Below are 21,995 nucleotides of genomic sequence, written 5' to 3' on the forward strand. Positions count from 1 at the left end.
CTCAGATTTACCCAGAGGGGATCAGCTGTTTGGCAACAACAGCTTTATGTAACAAAAACAAACAAAAGAAACAAGATGTAATTTCGATTTATTGCATGGCTGTTGCAGTTTATTACCCTGTATACGTATTTTCACATTGTATACGATACACTGGTTGGAAATCAAGGGCAAGCAGTTGGACAAATTAGAGCAGGACAAATGTGTGCACTTCACTGACTGCAGCTTGGAGATGACGTGTCCGTGCCTGAGGAGTTTACGTGCCTCCTCCTATTTTATCATCAACCACACAAAAAGATAACACCGCGATTAAGTTAAATATAAGTACGCAATATAATAATTTAAACACGATATCTGTATTAGTAAATTAAAAAAAAAAAGTCAATAATTCAGTTACTTTATAACGATCTTTGTTGCGGGGTGAAATGGGCGGAGTCAAGCGGAAGCATAATCAAGATGGCCGCCTTCACTGAAAGGTAAGACAAAGCAGATCCGCCGTTTCATCGTGAATTTATCTTTCGTCTGGTGTATTATCAGCGATTCGGAGGCCAGATAGTATCGGTGTGGGTACACAGTTAGCAGACTGGTAAGCCAACGTACTGTTTCGGGGTTTAACGGTCGCCAGGGGAAATTTAACCGTTACTGGAAAAGTGTCGACACCCCCCTTCTCCCAATTGAATTAACGCTAGCGGATTGACAGGCTGACTGTGCCGCTGTTAGCAAGGACAGCGCGATATCCTGTTTCAAAAATCTGAGCTAAAAAACGACCTGCTGACCGACAACCAGGCGTGTGTCCGTCTGTAAAAGATGTATGCATTAGATGTGTCCAATTATTAATTTGTGGCCGTTTTGTGCTGTATTAATTTTTTTTTTTCAGAAATCCGATTGGATGCTAGCTAACTGTAGCCCATTAGTCTGCATGTTAGCTAATACTGTCTCCTGGCATTATTTCAAGCACACCACATCACCCGGCTTTGGCAGAGTATGGGGGCTGCAACACGAAAAACGTGAATTTCAATACTGCGTTTAAAAGTTTACATATGAACAAGGTGTTACTGCGGCAGGATGAGGAAACGGGAAATGGGTTAGCCGCCTGTGACGTTTTCAGGCGCTGCCTTTCACTTGGGGTCGTATTTTACTAGCACAAAGTCCATGTGTGTTTGTCTGCATAACCTTAACTCCTACGTACTGTAGGTTGAGTAGGGTCCTCTTGTGTAATTACTTGGCCGTTGTTCTGCCAAATTATTTGGAGAGGTTACCATCCAGACTTGTGCAGGGTGTCCCTTGATTTGTATCTTTTTATTTCTAGGATGGCATCTGTGTTGGTGCTCTGGCTGGCCGTGGCTCTCAGTGGGACGTGGGCTGTGGACAAGGGCAACTTCAAGACCTGCGACCAGAGTGCTTTCTGCAAGTCAGTGCCAGACTAATACATTTACTTACATAAAGGTGGGGTTTGCTTAAGAAAATCACACATTTACTGATTTATCGCCGGTGTCCACTCTTGTTGTATCTTTAAACAGACGTCAGCGAGCGATGAAGCCTGGTGAGTCTCCCTATCGGGCCCTGTTGGAGACCATGGAGCTGACAAACACCAGACTCACGCTACAGCTCATCAATGACAATAATAAGGTAAATCCTTCTTAGAGAAGAAGTTCACATCAGGGAAATTATGGCTGCCAGATCAATTCAACACTGCTTAACATAACGTCTTGTATGCACTTTAAATCAAGTACCTAAAACACTTAACTAAAATTATAAGTATGGCCATATGTAAAGCCTGTTCCCAGCTTATGTAATGCCAAAGAGAACATGACCCTTGCTGAACCCATTTGCTGACCTCTGGCTCTGCCATGGTCGTCCTGTCTCTGTCTCTCTCGCTCTTTATCTCTCTCTGTGCATTCGTCTCTCAGGTGCGTCTGCTGCTCGAGCTCTACCGTCTCCAGGGCAACATAACGAGGGTGAAGATTAACGAGCTGAAGCCACTGAAGCCTCGCTATGAAGTCCCAGATGTACTCATCAGGGAGCCGCCCACTGAGCCGTAAGTCTTCCAAGTGTGTTACTGACTGGAGGGCAGGTGGGTGGAGGTTTTTGATGTGATAGAATCACAATGAAAAGCCAAGCCTACCCTTGTTAATTTTATTTATTTAGCCCAAATCACAAATTTGCACACTGTTTCAGAAAGAACTGCAAGAAAATTTAATGGGATCCCTCTTCTAGGATAGACACTTTATTTACAATATGGAAAAGGAGAATGATAAAATAGACATTTTTTTAACATTACTGCATTACTTGTTAAATGCAGTGCCTAGAAATGGACAAATATAAATTAAAATGGTGGGTTTAGAACATCTCTGCAAGAGACTATTTGGTATAGTCTGTATTTACCTACCAAATTAAACATTTTCTTCACAAAACTCTTAAGATTCTACTGTCCAAATTTTGAATTTGATTGGGTTAAATATATAGGAGCAGTATTTAAAAATGTCTGACTCTGTGTTTGGTTTATGGTATACCATGAATGTAAGGACTGGATGCAGTGTTGGAGGCTGGGCACAATTGACAGTTGCTCAGTGGCACATGAAGCAAAAAATGATTGACTTGAGTATGAAATTGTATTTCCACCATTTGGTCACACTGTAATTTTGTAATATTTGAATTAAGTAAGACACAATGAATAAAAACATACCAAGAACATTTAAATAATAATAAAAGATAACAAAAACCTCCTTGGATTCTACTGTAGATCGAAGCACACACCCATGGTGCGTAACTGAATTGAAATGCTTCCAGGGAAATGAAAGAGCCCACTTGAGAAGCAACCAGCCTTTTCTGATCAATTGTATTCTGGCTTTATCTCTCAGAATCTCATTTCAAATGTTCAACCTTGAAGTTAAATTTTGCTTGTAGCATTTAAGAAGATAACCCTTGAGCCGTTAAATGGACAGTGAGTAGATAATAATAATAATAATAATAATAATAGTTCTTTATTATTATTATATTCGTTTTTTTCTAAACCAAATTTTCTCTTTTCACTTCACCTCCTCTCTCTCTCCCAGCCTGTCTTTCTTGTCTCAGGATGAGAACGGGGTGGTGCTATCTCTGGGGGGAGAGTCTCAGAGGGTCATTGTCAGTGCCCGGCCCTTCCGGTTGGACATCATGGAAGGGCGAGATGTGCTGATGTCTCTGAACTCGCGTGGCCTGCTGGCCTTTGAGCACCTGAGGATGCGCAAGGACACGTGAGAGACTACGCATGCACACACATTTGGAAATGCTAGCCCTCTCTTTGAATCCACGTCCTCACTCAGTGGATGATTTAGATTTTTGTTCCCATGAAATGGTTTGTTTTGAGTATTGTCTCTGACTCGTTGTTCTGTCCTCTTCTCCCTATCATCCTAGTTTCTCCTATAAAGTAACTAGCACAGTGGCTAGCGTGTGGGATAATATCAAGAGTGTATTCTCTAGGTAAAGACCCTTAAGATTTGTAAGTGTGTATTCTGTTCCTTGTGCTAATGCTGCAAACGGTGACAAAAATTGTAGGGACCCCCATCACACAAAAAATAGTGTTTCCCCTCCAATAAATGTGGCCGAGAGTGAGAGAGGGGTGTGGGTGGTTGAGTGTGTGCATGTTGGTGTTTTAATTTGATAAATAATTAAGAGGTCAGTTCAGCCTCTCATTTCCCTCCATATATTTGAAGAATAATTTAAACTTATAAAAAAAATGATTGCCACTTAGGATTTAGGTTTGCTGTCATATTTCATGAAACAAGGGAAAAATGATCCTGATCATGAAAAAGGTATTTCACCTGAATAATGTAGGATCTGCAGCGCCAACCAGTGATTTTACCATCTTGTCAGATCAGTGTTAATTTCAGTAAATCCTCTGCATAGTGCCCACAAGCAAATCTAACTAACATTATAATTGCATGGATGATTGTGTACTTACGTTGAATGAAACTAGTTTTCCCGCTTGCTAAGCTCATGGTGAGAGCTTTATATGAAATATAACACGAGTGTATATTTGGACCAGTTTAGAAGGCACAAAAAAGCAAAGATTTTTGTCATCACACACGTAGTCTTGAGTCCCAGTAGATATCTCTAGATATTTATCTATATTTTCCAGTACTGGAGCCTAGTTTCTAAACCGAACGGCCAACAGTAATATATCTGTGGTTATACTTTGGTTTGCAATTCAATTAATGGTGTTGGAGTTCTCTAAGTTGGGACATTTTCTGCAGTTTTTTTCTGGTACACTGCTTCTTGGGCTTTCAAGCTCTAAAGCCATACTCTCATTATAGCGGAAGAAGGCTTTTGTTGGTGCCTTTTAACATGATTGTGTATTGTGACAGTCCTGCACTGATGTATGGTTGCAATTTAAAACGGAGGCTAAATGAATGCGTAGTGTTAGAGAGTGGAACTGTACAGTCCCAAATCATCTTATTGAGACCAAATCTAAAATGTTTTCCTACAATAGCGATGTTTGAGCCTCAGTACTAATTTTACTACTGTTGGTGTTCACATTGTAGCTTGAGGGTCTTTTGAAATGTCCCTTTGTAATTGTATGAAGTCTTTTGTGGCTCAAGAGGGAGCTGCACAACGCCTGATTAACTGCCTCACGTGATCTTGAATCTGCGTCATTGAGGCTGAACTCAACTGGCTGACTCCAAGTTTGGAAATGGGGAAAAATCTGTTAGTGTGACGTGCAACCTGCTCCTCATCTCCACTTCAGGCTAACATCTTGAGATGCTTTTAGCATAACACACCCAAAGCTGAAGTGGTGGTAGTTGAGTTGCATTGTGGGTAATGTAGGTTGTGAAAATAGATAAGTGTGTGGAGTAAAAAGGCAATATCTCTAGTTCTGCTGCGTCGATTTTGCTTCTTTTTTATTTAACTGTGTGTGCATCATGAGTCTGTTAATGTTATAGCATAACAATGCTGAATCAGTGGAATACTGCACATATTCCCAAATCACTCACCCTGCATAGTGTTTGCAGAGATACAGAGCGTGCAGTACAAGAGCTTTGTTTTTCTGCTGAAATGTGAATACGGCATAGCTTGCAAAGTATGTTGGCATCACTGACTCTTGCAGGTATCCTGCTGCAGATCATGCACCTCCGCAGCTGTGTGAAACTGTCAAATGTTAGCAATGGCCTTGATCACACCATGGTATACAGGGAACCCGCTGGGCACCAGTTTGTTCTTTCTGTAAGGATCCTTGTGGGTGTTATAAGCAGCAACCTCTAGAGATCCTGTCCCAAAATGCCTAGCTTGAAATAGCCAGTTGGTAGGGAGTTGCTCAGTCCCCTTTGTCAGTACAGATAAGTCAGTCAAGCCCTTGTAGAGTATTTGTTAGTTGTCAGTGTCAGGGAGTATTCACCAACCTCCCTGCTTGTACGTCTTTTCCATTTATCATAGTTTAATTATACTCCCATATATTATCCAGAGATACTATGACTTTGCCAAAGTGACACATCTTTGTCTATCCTATCTCCCCTTCCTCACGCATCTCTCCACTCTTTGTGCCACGGAGCAGTCAGGCAGAGCCAGAGGCCGAGAAGAAAGAGGAGGCTGATCCAGCAGACCAAGCTGAGGTACTGCACACTAAAACAGACTTTTCTTTTACTCTTCTTCTTTATTTGAAACATACAATATTGGTGCTATATCTCTAATGAAAATGACATCTCGTTTCTACCCGTTTGTCTACCAGAAACCAAAGGAAGAGGAAGAGAAGGTAGAAGACGGGATGTGGGAGGAAATGTTCAAATCGCACTCGGACAGCAAACCTAATGGTAGTATTTTTCAGTTAGTTCCTGAGTTTTGGTTGATTTCTATTGCTATCATATCTACACGTGTGTTAGTGGGTGTGCTTAAATTGTGTACCTGAAATAAGTTTGTGTAAATTATGTTTTTTGGCTCCTCTAACTGATAATTGGTTGCTCTCACAGGTCCATCCGCTATCAGCTTAGACTTTTCGTTGCCAGGTGTGGAGCATGTCTACGGCATCCCAGAACACGCAGACACCCTCAGACTGAAAACAACAGAGTCAGTGTCAACACGTCATGCTTGAATTTCCTTTTGATATTGAGTGGCACATGCCATATCAAGTGTGTATTTTTTCCCTTTCAGTAACGGAGATCCATATCGCCTCTATAACTTGGATGTATTCCAGTACGAGCTGTATAACCCTATGGCACTTTATGGCGCTGTCCCAGTCATGTTAGCCCACAACGCCCAGCGGACCACAGGCATCTTCTGGCTCAACGCAGCCGAGACCTGGGTGGATATCAGCTCCAACACAGCTGGAAAGGTATGTCCTTTTCTTCTTAGTCCTTAGTTCCTGGGACCCGAGCCAGCAGTTAATGTCTGCTTCACTCCCTCTCTTTTGTCTCTTTCCAGACCATGTTTGGGAAAATGCTCGATTACGTGCAGGGCTCCAGTGAGACTCCGCAGACAGATGTGCGTTGGATCTCTGAAAGCGGCATCATCGATGTCTTCATCATGCTTGGGCCAACATCCAAAGATGTCTTCTCTCAGTATGCGTCCCTCACAGGTAGGAAGATGAATGACCAGCCATTCACACAAACACATGCTTTATTTAACATGGTTTCCCAGGTCTCAAGTGCTTCCTGCAGTTGAGCCTGGGAGTACAAGTATCACTTTCAATACATGTTGTGAATACTAAAATTTAAAGGAATTCTTTCATTAATTTGACATATTTTTCAATTGAATCAACTACTTTGGTTTATAATAAACCCTGCTGTTTCACTTGAATAAAATAATAATTATGAACAGAATTGATTTTACTGAAGAGCTACAATGGTTCAGAAATGTAGACACTGGCCCAACAGTGCAAAGGCACTCGCTCAGTTTTTGGAATAATCTTCTTATTTCTCCTGTTATCCACCGAAGATAAAGTCGAGATTAAGTTTGACCATGTTTCACAACCTGATACCAGTATGGGTATTTGTGTAGCCCAAACCTGTCTCCTCAGTCTTGGTTCCTCTCCTCATGTCTTTTTACCTCCTGTCGTCCATCAGGCACCCAGTCCTTCCCTCCCCTAGCTGCCGTAGGATACCACCAGTGCCGCTGGAACTACAATGACCAGGAAGACGTGACTGCAGTGGATGCAGGCTTTGACGAGCATGACATCCCCTATGACTATATCTGGCTTGACATTGAGCACACAGATGGCAAGCGCTACTTCACCTGGGATCCACACAAGTTCGCCACGCCCAAGGAAATGCTGCAGGGTCTCATGGACAAGAAACGCAAGGTACATACCGGCACACACATAATCCAACACCACTCTACCAGCAGACAGTGTAAGGATCCAGAAGTTCTCCAGTGTCTATTCTACTTTCCATCTGACTTTACCTGAAATGTAGCAAAGTAACCTTACCTTACCTACAGGAACCTGCTCCACAAGACTTGTGCATACAGTAGATTTTCAAGACTTTGTTTTTTATTTTTTATAGATGGTGGCCATTGTGGACCCTCATATCAAAGTAGACAGCAACTACAAGATCCATAATGAAATCCGCTCTCGGAGTTTCTATATCAAGAATAAAGATGGTGGAGACTACGAGGGCTGGTGCTGGCCTGGTAAGAGACTAACAACTCGGCACCCATCACCAGAAAATGCATTTGTAAATACTTGCTTCACTGAGAAACATTGCCCTTTTTATAGTGTGCAAAGATTACTACAATGAATATTTTTCTCATTAATTTTCTGTACTTTTGGATGATGCCCTTTAGGCAGTGCCGGCTATCCAGACTTCACCCGTGCAGACATGAGGGAATGGTGGGCCAGCATGTTCGCCTATGATCAGTATGAGGTCAGTATGAAGGTTACATGTCACTCGGCTACAGACAAAAGGTCACTTTTTAGGCATCTGAAAGGATTTTTAATTTATAATTCCTGCCCACAATTTGATCATCTGTTCATGGATTTAAAATGGCACTTTCCCGTAATATGGTTTGTCTGGCCTCAAGATTTACAAGCACTATCTCTGTCCACTCTCCAGGGTTCCATGGAGAACCTGTATACATGGAACGACATGAACGAGCCTTCAGTCTTTAACGGCCCAGAGGTGACCATGCACAAGGATGCAATGCACGGAGCCTGGGAGCATCGTGACGTGCACAACTTGTATGGCTTTTATGTGGTGAGTGTGCAGAATCCATCTTGGACATTGTGTGACGGACTATGACGGAATATTTCTGTTAAATATTTGTTAACAGTTCATCTTCTTTATGGTTTTCAGTTTGGTTTAGTATTCATACATGATTGTAACTACTGTTGTGTGAGCTACCGTATTTTATTGGAGGAAATGACCTTGGAACTTCATTTTAAGTGTCTCCAAGCATCTTAGTGATTAGGCTTGGGACTTTGGCAGGTTAAATACTGTATCACTATACTTTTCCTTGAGGCTCTGCTACCATTTTCCAGCAGTGGAAATGAAATGTGGGACATTAGGAGTTGATTATACTGTCATAGTTCAAACATTGCTTTGATAAGGAGCCACATATTAATAATATAACATATTTTTATGATATAAAAATTGGAAGCTATGGGTAAAAATCTCACTGATTGATCGTATGTATAACCTGCAGCAAATGGCCACAGCGGAGGGTCTGATCAAAAGGTCTGGGGGAGTTGAGCGACCATTTGTGCTGACCAGAGCCTTCTTTGCTGGGTCACAGCGCTACGGTAAGCCATTTACTGCTTTTACTTTTTATGCTACATGTTCGAAACCTTTGTTTTATTTTTATTTAACAGGGACAATACATGACATTGCCACAAATAATTGGGAAAGTGTGGTGTATATAAGACGTCTAGCTTCAGATAATTTGCCGTCTTTGTCCCTGGCCAGGCTTTTGAATACAATAAATACAGTTAAACAATTTAGACACCTGCTGTCTTTTTAATTGTGTCAGGCTAATTAAGCCTATGGGTGTTGGTGTGTGTGTGTAGGTGCTGTGTGGACAGGGGATAATGCTGCTGAGTGGGACCATCTTAAGATGTCTATCCCCATGTGTCTAAGCCTGGGCCTGGTTGGAATCTCTTTCTGTGGTGGTAAGTATTGTCAGTGATTTTCACTTCACAGTCTGCTGTACAGTGACAGGTAGTTTATCACTTTTCATCCGCAAATGCCGGAACTTGTTTTGAAGGGAAAGAAATACTCAAAAGACCTGCTAAAAGGTTTTGAGGCTGACATTTAAAGTTGGTTTGTCAGTATTTGTGTTTTGTACTATACAATTTAAAAAAAGTTTATTTAGGACAAGAAAAGCACACTAATTCAACCCATAAACTCTAAAAAATTGAATATCGAGTAGGCTGTTGTTTTCTCAAGACCACTTGTGTCACCCTCTGGACAGTCCGTATAAAACCCCTAACACTCACCCCATCTCTCCAAAGCTGACGTTGGTGGTTTCTTCAAGTCTCCGAGCACTGAGCTGTTGGTGCGTTGGTACCAGACTGGGGCTTACCAGCCGTTTTTCAGGGCCCACGCCCACCTGGACACCCCCCGCCGCGAGCCCTGGTTGTTTGGTCCAGAAAACGCAGCGCTGATCCGTGAAGCGGTGCGCCAGCGCTACACCTTGCTGCCCTACTGGTACCAGCAGTTCTACCACGCACACCGCACCGGACAGCCCATCATGAGGTGAGGGCAGGCCAGCAAACATTGTTTGTTTCAACGTTTGGGATTTTACAGAATCACCACCAATCACTGAATTATTTGCCTAATACAAAGAAATAGAACTTCAAAACGAATTGTATTCCCCAGTCAGAATTATAATAATGCATAATATCCCAACTAACTGAAATGCTTTAAGTAGGTTTGAATTCACTGCAGATTTCAGTAATTTGCTTTGATGCAGATAATATTGTGAATCTTTTTTTCAGACCACTGTGGGTGGAGTATCCTCAAGATCCTGCTACTTTCTCTCTGGATGACGAGTTCTTGATTGGTAAGACTCAAAACTTAACACTTAATAATAAAGGTATTTTAACTATTTCCATGTGAGCCAATGAGGACTGAAGTAAACACAGGGTCGTCTTTGTTTCTATAGTTTTACCAGACCTTTAATGTTATTCACTGCCTAGTTTGAACAGGTCCATCAAGATAGCTTTGTGATTTTATTTGGACTGTCTTTTCTGAAGGTCAAATCAATTTGAAATCAATTGTTGGGTTAAGATAAACATGATTCAGAGTAAATGATCAGATTCACTGACTTAACAGGGAGAGACCTGTTGGTGCATCCGGTTACTGAGGAGGGAGTCAGGGGAGTCACCGCCTACCTGCCTGGTAAAGACGAGGTAAGAATAAGAAGCTTAGAGGCTTTAACACGTCTTACAGTTACTGTGTCAAGCTGGTGTCTTTAGGCTGAACTTCAGTGTTAACCTTAAATGCTTCCATCGGGGGCCCTTGGTGTTGAATAAAACTCTTCTTAACGTGTGTGTTTATGTATTGCAGGTTTGGTTTGATGTCCACACCTTCCAGAAACACAACGGGGCCCAGAACCTTTACATTCCTGTCACCATGAGTACCGTAAGACCAAACTTCTACATTTGCAGGCCAGCCTCATCTTTTAATAGTTAGTATTTTCCTCGTTTCCTCCGGTGTAATACGAAGCTTTCGGCCTTCATTTCAGATTCCTGTGTTCCAACGTGGCGGCTCCGTTATTCCCAGGAAGATTCGAGTTCGCAGATCCTCCTCATGCATGACGCACGATCCCTACACCTTATTTGTGGCTCTTAACCCTCAGGTAACTCAAATATACAGACCCCCCCCCCCCCCCCCAATGACAGCTACAAAATGTACATTTGGCAATTAACAAAACTGCTTTGTCAGAATATGAAAAATACAAATAACAATTTAAAAGAACGATTCAGACAAAGCAGTTTTGTTAATTGCCAAATGTACATTTGGCAATTAACAAAACTGCTTTGTCAGAATATGAAAAATACAAATAACAATTTAAAAGAACGATTCATTGGTCATTAAGCAGGCATTCTACTTTATGAATTCTATGCATCCAGATAGAGTAGTCTCCGAAAAAATGGTTCTATCAAAATGGTACCTGTTTAAAGAAACGGCTATTATTAGATTAAATTGGTACAGCACCTTAAAATGTTGCTGATCGCAAATAATGAATTGCAGGAGCCAATTGTTTTAAAAGCATGTTTGCATGGGTTTTGTTGTAATTCTTTTTTCCATTGAGCACATTTTCATTAATGTCTTTTTTTAACGTTTTTAATTTTAACCGTTTCTTTGCAGAGAACTGCAGAGGGTGAGCTCTACATAGACGATGGCCACACTTTCAGTTATGAAAAGAATGAGTTCATCCACAGGAAGCTGTCCTTCGCCAACAACATCCTCTCTTCTGTGTAAGTGATGTATATTCTCAGTGTCATTTCTGTAGAAAACCTGCTTGTTTTAAGCAAACCCTCAAATGGGTTCCTAGATACTTTAGTACAGATCAGCTCTTTCTTGTCACAAATTGTAAATCAAATATTTATGATGTGTATTATAGGGGTTACTTCATCAGTTTTGTGTTTTTAAATGATGTCTTTACTCTGTTCACAGTAACCTGGCCCCAGATTCCCAGTTTTCCACTCGCTCCTGGGTTGAACGCATTGTCATACTGGGAGCCAGTAAGCCCAGCAAGGTTACCCTTAAGACTGATGGTGAGTGCCGCATACAGCATTTCTCTCACCTTAATCCTTATGTTTAGTTTCTGTAAAAGGTATAGACTGAAGGAATCTCTTGATATGCCTCTTGCCATTTCATGATAGGCAGCTCAACAGATTTATTCAAAACATTTTCAAGAGTTGAATCTAATACATTTTTAGTTTTTTTTTTAAAGTGGAACAATCTTCCCACTAACCTTTAGTTAGTTGGATGCATGCAACCAAACATTTTTAAAGTCTCTAAAGAGATGTTTGCCAAAAAGTTTGTAATATTTCTGTTTGGTTTTATTTTCGACTGCCATGTGAAAATTTGTGAATTTGGGTTGAAATTTTGATTTGGAATTTTACAATTGATATTTCAGGAAATTCATCTTGGCAGCTACTGCCAGAACTCATTTCCTCAAATTATAATACTGAGTGTTTTGTCTTGAAAATGTAACCCCCTTTTATGTCGACAATTAAACTTTGTGCACTTGAACTTCTTTAGAGCTTTTGAGGAGTTATAGTGTGAAAGTGTTACAAAATCACATTTCAGAACTAATTTTATTACGCCTGGTGAATGCTTTTCACTTGGGTGCTGTTTCTTGGAGGGGTTTTTTTTCTTCTTCTTCTTCTCTCCTCAGCCAGTTGAATTTCACTCTCAGGATTACAAAGATTTAATCATCCCATGCTTTCTAAAGATTATCTGTTTGGCTCTGTGAAATCTACCCGAATGTTCTAGTTTCACTCATGCTGTCTCTTTTTGCAGATGGTCAGGAGAGCCAGCTAGAGTTTGACTTTGACGCCTCCATGTCGGTGTTGACGCTCCGCAAGCCCGGCATGAATGCAGGGGTAGACTGGAAGGTGATGCTTCAGTAACCATGGAGACGAGAATGAGGAGAAAATGACTGAACTGGACTGTACAGGAGAAAGAAAAAAGGAGGGAACAGATGCAAGGCACTGATAACTAACTACAGCAAGACCAACTGATAGGCAACATGGAAAATAAAGTACATAAACACACACACACAGTAAATTAAATACTTTTAAACCCTTCTCTCACTCAGACGCACGCACGCACACACACACACACACACACACACACACACACACACACACACACACAACCAACCGTCAGTCGAAGTGAGCCATGTAACAACGCTGCCATGTCCCTTTTGTGTTCAGTCTAACTGTAATGCTTAACAAAAGAGGTTACTAGATAGAAAATTATGTTTATCAATTTTTCAAATAATTGAGGAAATGTCTAACCCGTTACATAAATGAGTCTTTGGGGTAAAGAGAAAAAAAACATTCAGATACCCTTTTTGTTTTGTTTAGGGTCCACTTTGTCCATCCACTCTGCTTTGAGAAAAATCCCTGTGGGGGGATTGTTTGCTATTTCAAAGGAAGGTTCACATTTAAAGCATATGCTCCATCTGCTGGCCATTCCCTTCATCTGTTTTCGATACTCTTCAAAATGAATTCCACCCGTCTTTTAAGCCAAGCACTTCAGTCAGCCCAGAGCTCGACCTTCTGTAGTCATTTCACATTTTGTGTATTTTGGGGAGGGTTTGCCAACAATCAGCTGTGGCTCTAGATATAATGTTCATCCTGCACTGCAGTACTTAATATTGGCACAAAATGGGCGCCTTGGCAATCCCTGCCAGTTTATTCTTGTTCAGCCTCTCTGAGCTCTTCAGTGATGAATTTGTGTGCATGGAAATGATTGATTATCATCTCTTCGGTATGGGAGTGATTGTTTCTCGATCAACAGGGAGAATTTCAGATGTTCTTTTGAACAAACTGCCAGTGGGAATCGCTTAAGAGGACTGAACCACTGATTTTTCGTTGATCATCTTGTTGACATGCTTTCTTTGTTTTATTGACTTCTTTTTCCCAGCGTTGTTTACTAGATATTTTTAATGCACTTGAGGAAGAGTGAGAAATTGTTTAGATTTTCATGTGTTTCTAGATGTCTGGTCCATCCAGGATTTCCATTGTGTCATTTGAATAAGCGGATCAAATCTAATCCTTGAAAGTTTCACTAACGAATGTTAATTTAAAGCTTTTTTTCATTTTTTTTTACACACAAAAAATAATCAAACCTAAATGCATACAGAGTACAATATTTAAATGATGCTCTGGAGACCCTGGGATGTCATATCATTGGACCTTTTAGGGGTTTTGTTGTTCTAAGTTTGTCTCCTTGATTGTTTTTAGAATCAATAACGTACATGTTGCTGCAATTTTGTTGGTGATGGCTTGAATTGGTGGAAATGGAAGTGAAGGAACAGACTGTCAATCAAGTTGTCAGATGTACTTAATAAAATGAGACCAAGTGAAAATAAAGTTGACCAAATTTAAAAGACCCTGTTTTATTTTTCTTCTTTCCGAACTACATTTCTGTAATTTCGGAATCGGAATACTTCAAGTGGGTTATTATCACATATAAGGAATTTAATGTGGATTAACAAATACAAATAGTTTTCTTTTAGCACTGTCTGCCCTCTGCTGGCCTAAACCTGAACATTTTAAAGGCAGACTCAAAAATCGTATTCTTGGGGTGGCTGGGGGATATTAAGCATAGTTCATCATTTTATATATATAATTTTATAGTGTGTGTGTGTATACATAGATACATTAAAAATCAGAAGAACATTACAAATTTAAAACGGAAATATTTATTCAAGTCGAGTTGGCTAACCTACTCTGCAGTTGTTCAAAACATGATTATTTTGAATCAACAAAAAATACTGACATTTGAATAAATATTCCCATAATTAATAACATTCATGCAGAAAATATGATGGTTCATGTTATTGAATATTGACTTCATACAGTTCGTATCAGCAGTCTTTGTATGTTCAGAGAAAACGCTTTTTATTTATTTTAATTTAATATTTAAAATATTGCAATACATTGTACAGAGAACAATATTAGCCATTCCAAAAGAATAAAAATAATTAAAAAAAAACAAGGTCGGGATGTTAACATAAACATATATCGTAGGATTTATTTACGATTTATTTATTTTCACCGATTACCTTTTAGATTATCTTTATCGGTGTCTTGTCGCGAGTGGATGACGTCACGAGACGTTTCCCATCATGGCGGCGGAAGGCTGTGGGGAGATGAGCGGCAACGGGGAGCTGGATGAGTCTTCAGGTAGTTTGATAAACATTTATAAACATAGAATACATCGTGTGATCGTTTCCCGGATATCAGTGGGCTTTTGTTGCATCTGCACTTATTTGAATGAAGGTCCGATCGGACGGTTGCCTTGTAGACAAGCCTAACACGCTAGGCTAGGCTAGCGTTATTTCAAAGAGACGCTACACAGCATGAACAGCGCTCTGCCCACCAACTTTAACGCACCCACCTTCCAGTGTTAAACCAAGTGGTCTGCGAGTGCTTATCAATTGTTATGAAATATGTCCACAACAAACCAAAGGCAACGGAGTGTGCGCTGTAGCAAGCAGTTCAACTTTTTCTCTTTAAATGAATGAAACCTAGATCTGTAGCTTTAAAGCTGTTTCAAGAATAAAAGCCGAAAACTGCTGATTTTCTTTTTGTTTTCTTAGGGTTGTTTGTCTTGTGTGGCGGTCGAGCTAACGGGCAGTAGTTTTGCTACATACCTGGTTACACTGGTCACTGTAATCTTTCAATATAAGTCTTGTCCAACAGTCAGCGCACCGTATTTATATGATTCATTTTCTACTTACGTTTGTTAAAATGCATTTACTTTTTTTTATTCTAAATGTAGCATGTGCATGTGGATTTATAAAATGTGGTGGTATTGTTGGAACACCTGTTGGCACTAGGAAGCAGAGGAAGGTTCATCAATTACTTCACATTTCATTCATTTGTCCTTTGCCTTTTTCCAATGGAGGTTAATGGCATTTTAAAAAATATATATATTTTTTTTTTGCAACCAACCAAAACAAGCTAGACACTCAATTGTCCGTTTCCGTTGCCGCCACCACTCCTCAAGAAGATTAAGCAAATTAAGAGAAAATTGTAGCAAGGTTTAAGATGTTTCAATTGTGTGATTTATCTGCCTCTTTAGCCATGGAGGCTTCTGAGGTTCCTGCATCGCCTCCGACTGAGATGGTGGAGATGTCAGAAGAGAACGGCAGTCTTGCTGTGGCCCCAGAGCCCCCCCTAGGCCCCGACACCGCTACCTTCTCAATGCCTCCACCTGCAGATGGCGAGGAGGGAGAACTCCCTGTAGACTTTGAGCGCCTGTGGAAAACAGCCCACGACAGCCCTCAAGACTTCACCAGCTGGACTGACCTGCTGCAATACTGTGAGCAAGAGGTGTGTGTGTTTTTTGTTTTTGGAGAACTAATAGAGATTTTATAAAACGATTAGGAAACAATCATATTGTCCCTTAGTAATTATATGTTGTTGTTGCCTTCAATGTTCTCTCTTCTGTTCAGAGTCACATCACAGCGTCACGTAGAGCGCTAGAGGCTTTCCTCACTCGCTACCCGCTTTGCTACGGCTACTGGAAGAAGTTTGCTGATCTGGAGCGCCGTGCTGGTTACAACAACAAAGCAGAGGAGGTAAAACAGGAGACAGTTTACAATTCTTCTTCCCCACACCATTATGAATACTTTTAAATGTTTAGAAAGTGTGTAGACTGGTTCTTATGTTGCGATGCACTCTATCAGGTGTGTGTTCAGGGGCTTCAGGCAATCCCTCTGAGTGTAGATTTGTGGATCCACTACATCAATCTGCTGCTGGGAACATTGGACATGAACCTGCCGGAGTCGCCCACACGGATTCGTAGGTACTCTCATTTTAGACTCATCTTCTGTTCTTGTGTTCTTTCGTGCTGTGAAAATGAAAATAGAAATTGAAGAGAAAATAACAGGGGAAAAAGGAAATAAGCAGCTATTTGTGAAAGCTGAGAGCTAATTGTTTTCCGACTTCAACCCTTAGTGTATTTGAGGAGGCAGTCGTGGCAGCAGGTCTGGACTTCCACTCAGACCGGCTTTGGGATCTTTATGTTGAGTGGGAAAAGGAGCAGGGGAACATGAAGAAAGCACTAGCCGTCCTGGACAGAGCCCTGAAAGTCCCCACCCAGCTCTACAACTCCCACTACGACAAGTAAGACCACACACATGAGCCGTGTACATGTGTAGTAAATACTGATGTTATGTACTAATTTTGTTAGGTAATTAACTAATATTTTTAAGTTTATTTATTATCAATATATTATTGTGATCTTTCGAAGTTCCCCTCCTGCCCTCCATCAGGTTCAAGGAACACCTGAACAGCCACGAGCCCAAAGATGTGCTCTCCCCGGATGAGTACGAGGAGCTGAGGACGTTTTGCCGTCAGAGTCAGAAGGCCGAGCGTGCCGAACAGGCCCAGGAGGAGGAGGAGGAGAGGCCACCGGGGGAGGAAGAGCCCGCCACACCCGAGGGCACAGACACAGTGAGTAATTGTCTATTGAGACACAAGTTAAAGAGATGGTCAAATAGGTTATTGTTTTTTCTATTTCCCTACTCTCTGTGTTTAGGAGGAACTGATGCAGAAGATAAGGGAACAAGTGCTGCTTCGCAGGGACAAAGTGTACCAGGACAACGAGGGAGAAGTCCGCAAGAGGTGGAACTTTGAAGATGCTGTGAGTTTTTTTTTCTTTCTTCTCCTCTCTGTTAATTTATTATTTATCGCATCTTCTCGTGATCTCCTCCTTTGCAATGTTTTTCGAAACTCGAAGCTTGACAACAAACTTCCAGGCACTTATCTGAATTGCTCTGAATGCTGGGTATTATTTGAATTTTTAATATGTTTGATACTTTACAATAAGTAAGGTAATGCCATTTGTCTGTACTACATTTTTAATACTCTGTGCTTTCAAAATCATATTGAGGTTCAATATCAAGATCTTCCTGAAAACCCAAAATGCTTACAGCCATATAAAGTATCACAAAGTATCACAATGTTCTGTGTTGTCAAATTGTCCACAGTATAATTTATTTGTTTACTATTGTTTTACAGTTTAACAGCAACATTTTTTTAATTCGATTTTTCTTTCTGCTAAATATTCTATTGCCTTTGTTTATTTACATTTATTGGATTTGCTACACACTTTGCTGATATTTTCCCTGTAGATCAAACGTCCCTACTTCCACGTCAAGCCACTTGATCGCCTCCAGCTGCGGGCCTGGCACTCCTACCTGGACTGGGAGATTGCTCAGCTGAACAGGGGCACCAAAGACCCCCAAGACCCCCAACAAGGTGACTACACAACGAGCATGCTGTCAGTGGTCACCGCTCTACTAACGTCTGAAAGCGTCCTCAGTTTTGACCTCATTGTCTCCTACTAGATCCAAACGAGGCAGCAACAGAGGGGTCAGAGGGCGTAGCGCAGCCTCGGGAAGAATCAGAGGATGCTGCCGTTGCCCAGGACGACCACAGGGTTCGCATCCTGTTTGAGCGTTGTCTGATCGCCTGCGCTCTATATGAGGAGTTCTGGATCAGGGTAAGAAAGAAAAGTGTTTTGTAAAAGAATACAGAAGAGGGCATACGCAGATTAACCAATAGTTTGTTTGTGTCCCCCAATATCAAACAATAAAACTCCTCTTTTTTGATTTGTTTGACCCGATGTCCCTTGTAGCAGACATTGGGTCAATCTTTTCCATAACACATACATTTACAAAGCAATATTTATTCATGCTAAAATAATGCAATTTCTTTTACATTTGAGGAAAAAGTATAAAACACATTTTAAAACCTGCTTTATTGGCTGACTCTCTTTCCTCATCTCCTGACAGCCCAATGTCTGGCTCTCCCTAAATAATGTTTTATTTATTTTCATTTTCCTGAGATATGAAAAATAGTGTAAAGGCATAAAGTTAACATACACTTTTTAAAATCTCAATATAAAATCCTATAACATAACCCTAAACACAATTTTAAAGAACACAAACAATCAAATCTTTATACATTTGACCACTTCACTCCCTTATTGTCATACAATGTTTTTGCTGCAATTACCAGCATTTGGATGTGCTCCGTCGCCCCCTTGTGTTTGAAATATAGGCCTCAGTGTCGAGAAGAGAAAAAAATCTGTGTCTTAAGAGACATCGTGTGTGTGTGTGTGTGTTATATGATATGTGACATGTTGTTGTATATGTCATTCAGTACAATCAGTACCTGGAGTCGCAGAGTGTGGATGAGGCACGGGTTATTTTCAAACGCGCCTGTGAGATCCACCTGGCGTACAAACCCAACATCCACATGCAGTGGGCCACCTTCGAGGAGCGGCACGGTACGACAACACATCAACACACACACCAACCGATGGACTGATAAAGTTCCCTCAACTCGTATTTCCTTCCTCTTGCAAAGACACTTTCTTTTTTTCCTCCATCAGGCGACTTAACCGAGGCCCGGCGAGTGCTGGAGGCCCTGGAGAAAACGCTACCAGGTTTGGCAGTGGTCCGTCTTCGCCGGGCAGCGTTGGAGAGGCGAGCGGGCCAGCTGGACCAATCGGAGGCCTTGCTGCGCGAGGCGGTGGACGAATCCAAAGAGAAGCCCACGTTACATGCTTTTTATTCCATCAAGCTGGCTCGTCTGCAACTGAAGCTGGGCAGGAACCCCAGCAGAGCCCGCAGAGTCTTACAGGAGGCGCTGGAGATCAGTCCGGTAAGAGAATTAATATCTCAGCCAATAACAGGTTTTTGATCAATCTCTTCACAGACCGTCATCCTGAAAACACTTTGAGTAATAATGTCAATGTTGTACACAAATAATTTGCAGTAGGCTTTCTTTGTTGATGTGTCAACCTGCTGTTGTTTTTAAGAGTCTGACAGAGTGATAATGTCCTGAAATATCTTCTGATAACTGAAAATGTGATGTAATAATCTAAAAATACCACTTCCATATGAATAGTCTATTGTTTGCAATCTGCAACCTCGATGCTAGATGCTGCCAGATCCTACACACTGTACCTTTAAGTAATTGTATTATTAAATTGCCTCCATCCTTCCTCTCCATGTGTCCCCCCTCAGGATAACGATAAGCTGCACCTGAACCTGTTGGAGCTGGAGGTGTCGGGGGACCCCTCGGCGGAGGCGGTGCAGGAGTGTGTGGTCCGAGCCCTGGCAGCTCCCCTCGCCCCACACACCAAGATCCTCTTCTCACAGAGAGGCTTGCAGTTCGCAGAGGACTACAGCAACTCTATCCAGAGGTCAGAGTTCAACTTAGGTCTTCTGTAACCTCCGAAGGTACCGAACAAACCATTCGCCGTCTTGGACTTGAGTGTGGTTCCTCATCGCCTCTGTGTCCTTTGCAGTGTGCTGTCTGTCTATGAGGAGCACCAGAAACTGCTGAGCGAGCTCGGCGGAACGAAGAGAGAAGCAGAGAACGGGTAAATTGATCAAGTTCAAAAGATTTCTCTGGGAGGTGTAGCTCGCTATGTTTAACATAAGATATCATAAAGTATGAGTGTCATATAGTATTTGTTTCATGCTGGATGGTTTCAGGTGTCAAATCAGTCCTTCTAAATAAAAAAAAACTTTAACTTTTAGATGATCTGTCAGTTTACTGGGAGTAGCGGCATGAACGACTTGTTGCCCAACTTTGTCGCTAATCATCTTATTCATGCCATCTGCCCATATTAATGATTCATGTTGCCCAACTGGGAAAATAGTGTTTAAGAAAAAAAGGTTTTACATTTGCTGTGTAAATAAAATCTGATCAAGATCAATTGTATTAATTTGATTTTTAGGGACGAAGACCCAGAAAAGCTGAGCAAAAGTGATGACGGCTCTGCTGTTGCCGTGTCTGAACAAGTCCCGCCTACGATGCCGCATGTCCCCATCACCACACCCCCTCCTCCTGTGATGGGAGCCGACGCCAGCTCACAGGCCAGCTACGGGGGATACAGCAACTGGTACCAGGTAGGATTGAGATTACATCACAGACGGCAAGGAAAATAGAAGATGATTGTTGGGATGAAAAACTATTCTGGTAAATCTATCGATTAACAAATAAGCTTATGGCTTAACGTTAATTCTGCCGATTGCATTCACACTTAAAAAAAAAAAATTAAATCAGGATTATATTGCTGAACAAAACTTGTAAGTATTTTATTTTCTGGAATAATCCAAAAACCAATGGAAAAATCCCATTGGCTTTTTGGCGAGGTAACCAGTGCGATGCTTCTTGGGTTGGCCTCCCACTATTGATTTAAAGCCTTATTTATTTATAAATCTCAACAGTTTGCCTTATATCAATTTTCATGTGAAGTCTTTATTTAAGTAAAAGCGTCTGGAGTTCAGCCCACACAAACTCCACCCAATTAAACTCCTCTGTTTCCCGGGATAATTTAAATACTTTCAACTTTACCCGCAGCCATTTTCTTGCAAGATGTCTCACCTCTTAGCTACTTCAAATCGTCAGCTCTGGAAAAAGCTATCACTTTTCATTTGGCAGTCCACAATGTTGAGCCCTGTGTTTGTTGCGATTGTTTTGCAGCAACCACAGTACGGCAACTATGGCAGCTACGGCTACCAGAACACCTGGAACTACAACCAAGGCTACTATCCTCCCAGCTAAAGGGGGTGACAAAGACTGACACCAAAACAAAAAAAAAAGCCACAGTAAATGGTTCAACCCAGGATGACTCTCAGCCCAACAAACTGAATCACCCAGTCCTGCTGGTCCACATGGACCTAGTATCCCAGCATCCTTTCCTCTCCGTCCTTCCTCCGAGTTACCTCACTGTCCTGGATTTGATCAAAACGTGGGGCAGGATTTGAGCTCTTTTAGCATGTTGTGTCATGTCAGTGTTGATTCTGAGGGACAGGTGGAAAGACAATGAAAGGAAATGGTAACGCTCCCATTCTCAGTACATCAGTATCTCTCCATTTTAATCAGAAATATTTTTGTATTTGTTTGCGAGCCCGTTGCACCTGTTTTAAGTCATCCAGTTTATCCAACTTTACAGGTGATGTATGATTGACATTTTGTACCATTCCAGAATAGGCTATTTGTTGTTTTTCTAATGTATATAAAGGTGTTTTATAGTGTGTCACAACAGACCTGTTTGTGTCATGTGTCCTGTTTGTTGTACTTCCTCCATGAGGGTGGAAAATCAGCCCTCAACCTCATTGTGAAACTACATCTCTTTGTCCATGTGCTGCTCATCGCTACAGCAGCGTTTTCTAAGGAGTGAGGAGAGTATTTTGAGCGCCGTTGCATCGGCTCTCATGTCATGTCGGTGGGGATTTTAAGAGAATCTCGTCTTCACAAAATCAACTGGAGTCAGTGTCAAAGTCAGCTGCTGAATACACCAATAGGTGTTTATAACGGC

At 41.4% G+C, this 21,995-nt stretch overlaps 2 protein-coding genes across 4 annotated transcripts; both read left to right on the top strand.

Moving 5' to 3' along the window:
* Nucleotides 1–408: 408 nt before the first annotated feature.
* On the top strand, nt 409–14,031 carry ganabb (glucosidase II alpha subunit b). 2 transcript variants are annotated; one of them, XM_084010356.1, is made up of 25 exons: nt 409–473; nt 1,307–1,408; nt 1,518–1,626; nt 1,908–2,035; nt 3,054–3,233; nt 3,394–3,459; nt 5,528–5,585; nt 5,702–5,783; nt 5,940–6,036; nt 6,121–6,301; nt 6,391–6,544; nt 7,032–7,267; nt 7,470–7,596; nt 7,750–7,829; nt 8,019–8,159; nt 8,608–8,704; nt 8,969–9,070; nt 9,413–9,656; nt 9,899–9,963; nt 10,236–10,312; nt 10,470–10,544; nt 10,648–10,761; nt 11,274–11,383; nt 11,583–11,683; nt 12,435–14,031. In XM_084010356.1, exons 1-25 carry the CDS (start codon nt 454–456, stop codon nt 12,542–12,544), a joined length of 2,856 nt encoding a protein of 951 aa, XP_083866482.1. In that variant the 5' UTR covers nt 409–453; the 3' UTR covers nt 12,545–14,031. The 2 variants fall into 2 exon arrangements, with proteins under 2 accessions (XP_083866482.1, XP_083866483.1); XM_084010357.1 differs by lacking the exon at nt 3,394–3,459.
* A 702-nt stretch (nt 14,032–14,733) lies between these two features.
* Nucleotides 14,734–21,723, top strand: LOC311013639 (pre-mRNA-processing factor 39). Of its 2 annotated transcripts, none has more exons than XM_084009764.1 (15): nt 14,734–14,830; nt 15,732–15,982; nt 16,105–16,230; nt 16,339–16,457; nt 16,610–16,777; nt 16,927–17,107; nt 17,193–17,297; nt 17,788–17,914; nt 18,004–18,158; nt 18,821–18,947; nt 19,053–19,324; nt 19,690–19,868; nt 19,974–20,048; nt 20,409–20,580; nt 21,158–21,723. In XM_084009764.1, exons 1-15 carry the CDS (start codon nt 14,773–14,775, stop codon nt 21,236–21,238), a joined length of 2,196 nt encoding a protein of 731 aa, XP_083865890.1. In that variant the 5' UTR covers nt 14,734–14,772; the 3' UTR covers nt 21,239–21,723. The 2 variants fall into 2 exon arrangements, with proteins under 2 accessions (XP_083865890.1, XP_083865891.1); XM_084009765.1 differs by having other exon boundaries at nt 21,167–21,723.
* The last annotated feature ends 272 nt before the right edge of the window (nt 21,724–21,995 follow it).

The sequence above is a fragment of the Eutrigla gurnardus genome (genome assembly GCF_963514095.1).
Source record: "Eutrigla gurnardus genome assembly, chromosome: 5".
Lineage (NCBI taxonomy): Eukaryota > Metazoa > Chordata > Actinopteri > Perciformes > Triglidae > Eutrigla > Eutrigla gurnardus.

Bases quoted from the DNA above. Each gene is read 5' to 3' on its own strand.
- LOC311013639 (XM_084009764.1), top strand. From the start codon at position 14,773: ATGGCGGCGGAAGGCTGTGGGGAGATGAGCGGCAACGGGGAGCTGGAT. The intron at 15,983-16,104 runs GTGTGTGTGTTT...TCTTCTGTTCAG, and splicing joins TGCAATACTGTGAGCAAGAG to AGTCACATCACAGCGTCACG. The intron at 20,581-21,157 runs GTAGGATTGAGA...ATTGTTTTGCAG, and splicing joins GATACAGCAACTGGTACCAG to CAACCACAGTACGGCAACTA.
- ganabb (XM_084010356.1), top strand. From the start codon at position 454: ATGGCCGCCTTCACTGAAAG. The intron at 5,586-5,701 runs GTACTGCACACT...TTTGTCTACCAG, and splicing joins ATCCAGCAGACCAAGCTGAG to AAACCAAAGGAAGAGGAAGA. The intron at 8,705-8,968 runs GTAAGCCATTTA...GTGTGTGTGTAG, and splicing joins TGCTGGGTCACAGCGCTACG to GTGCTGTGTGGACAGGGGAT.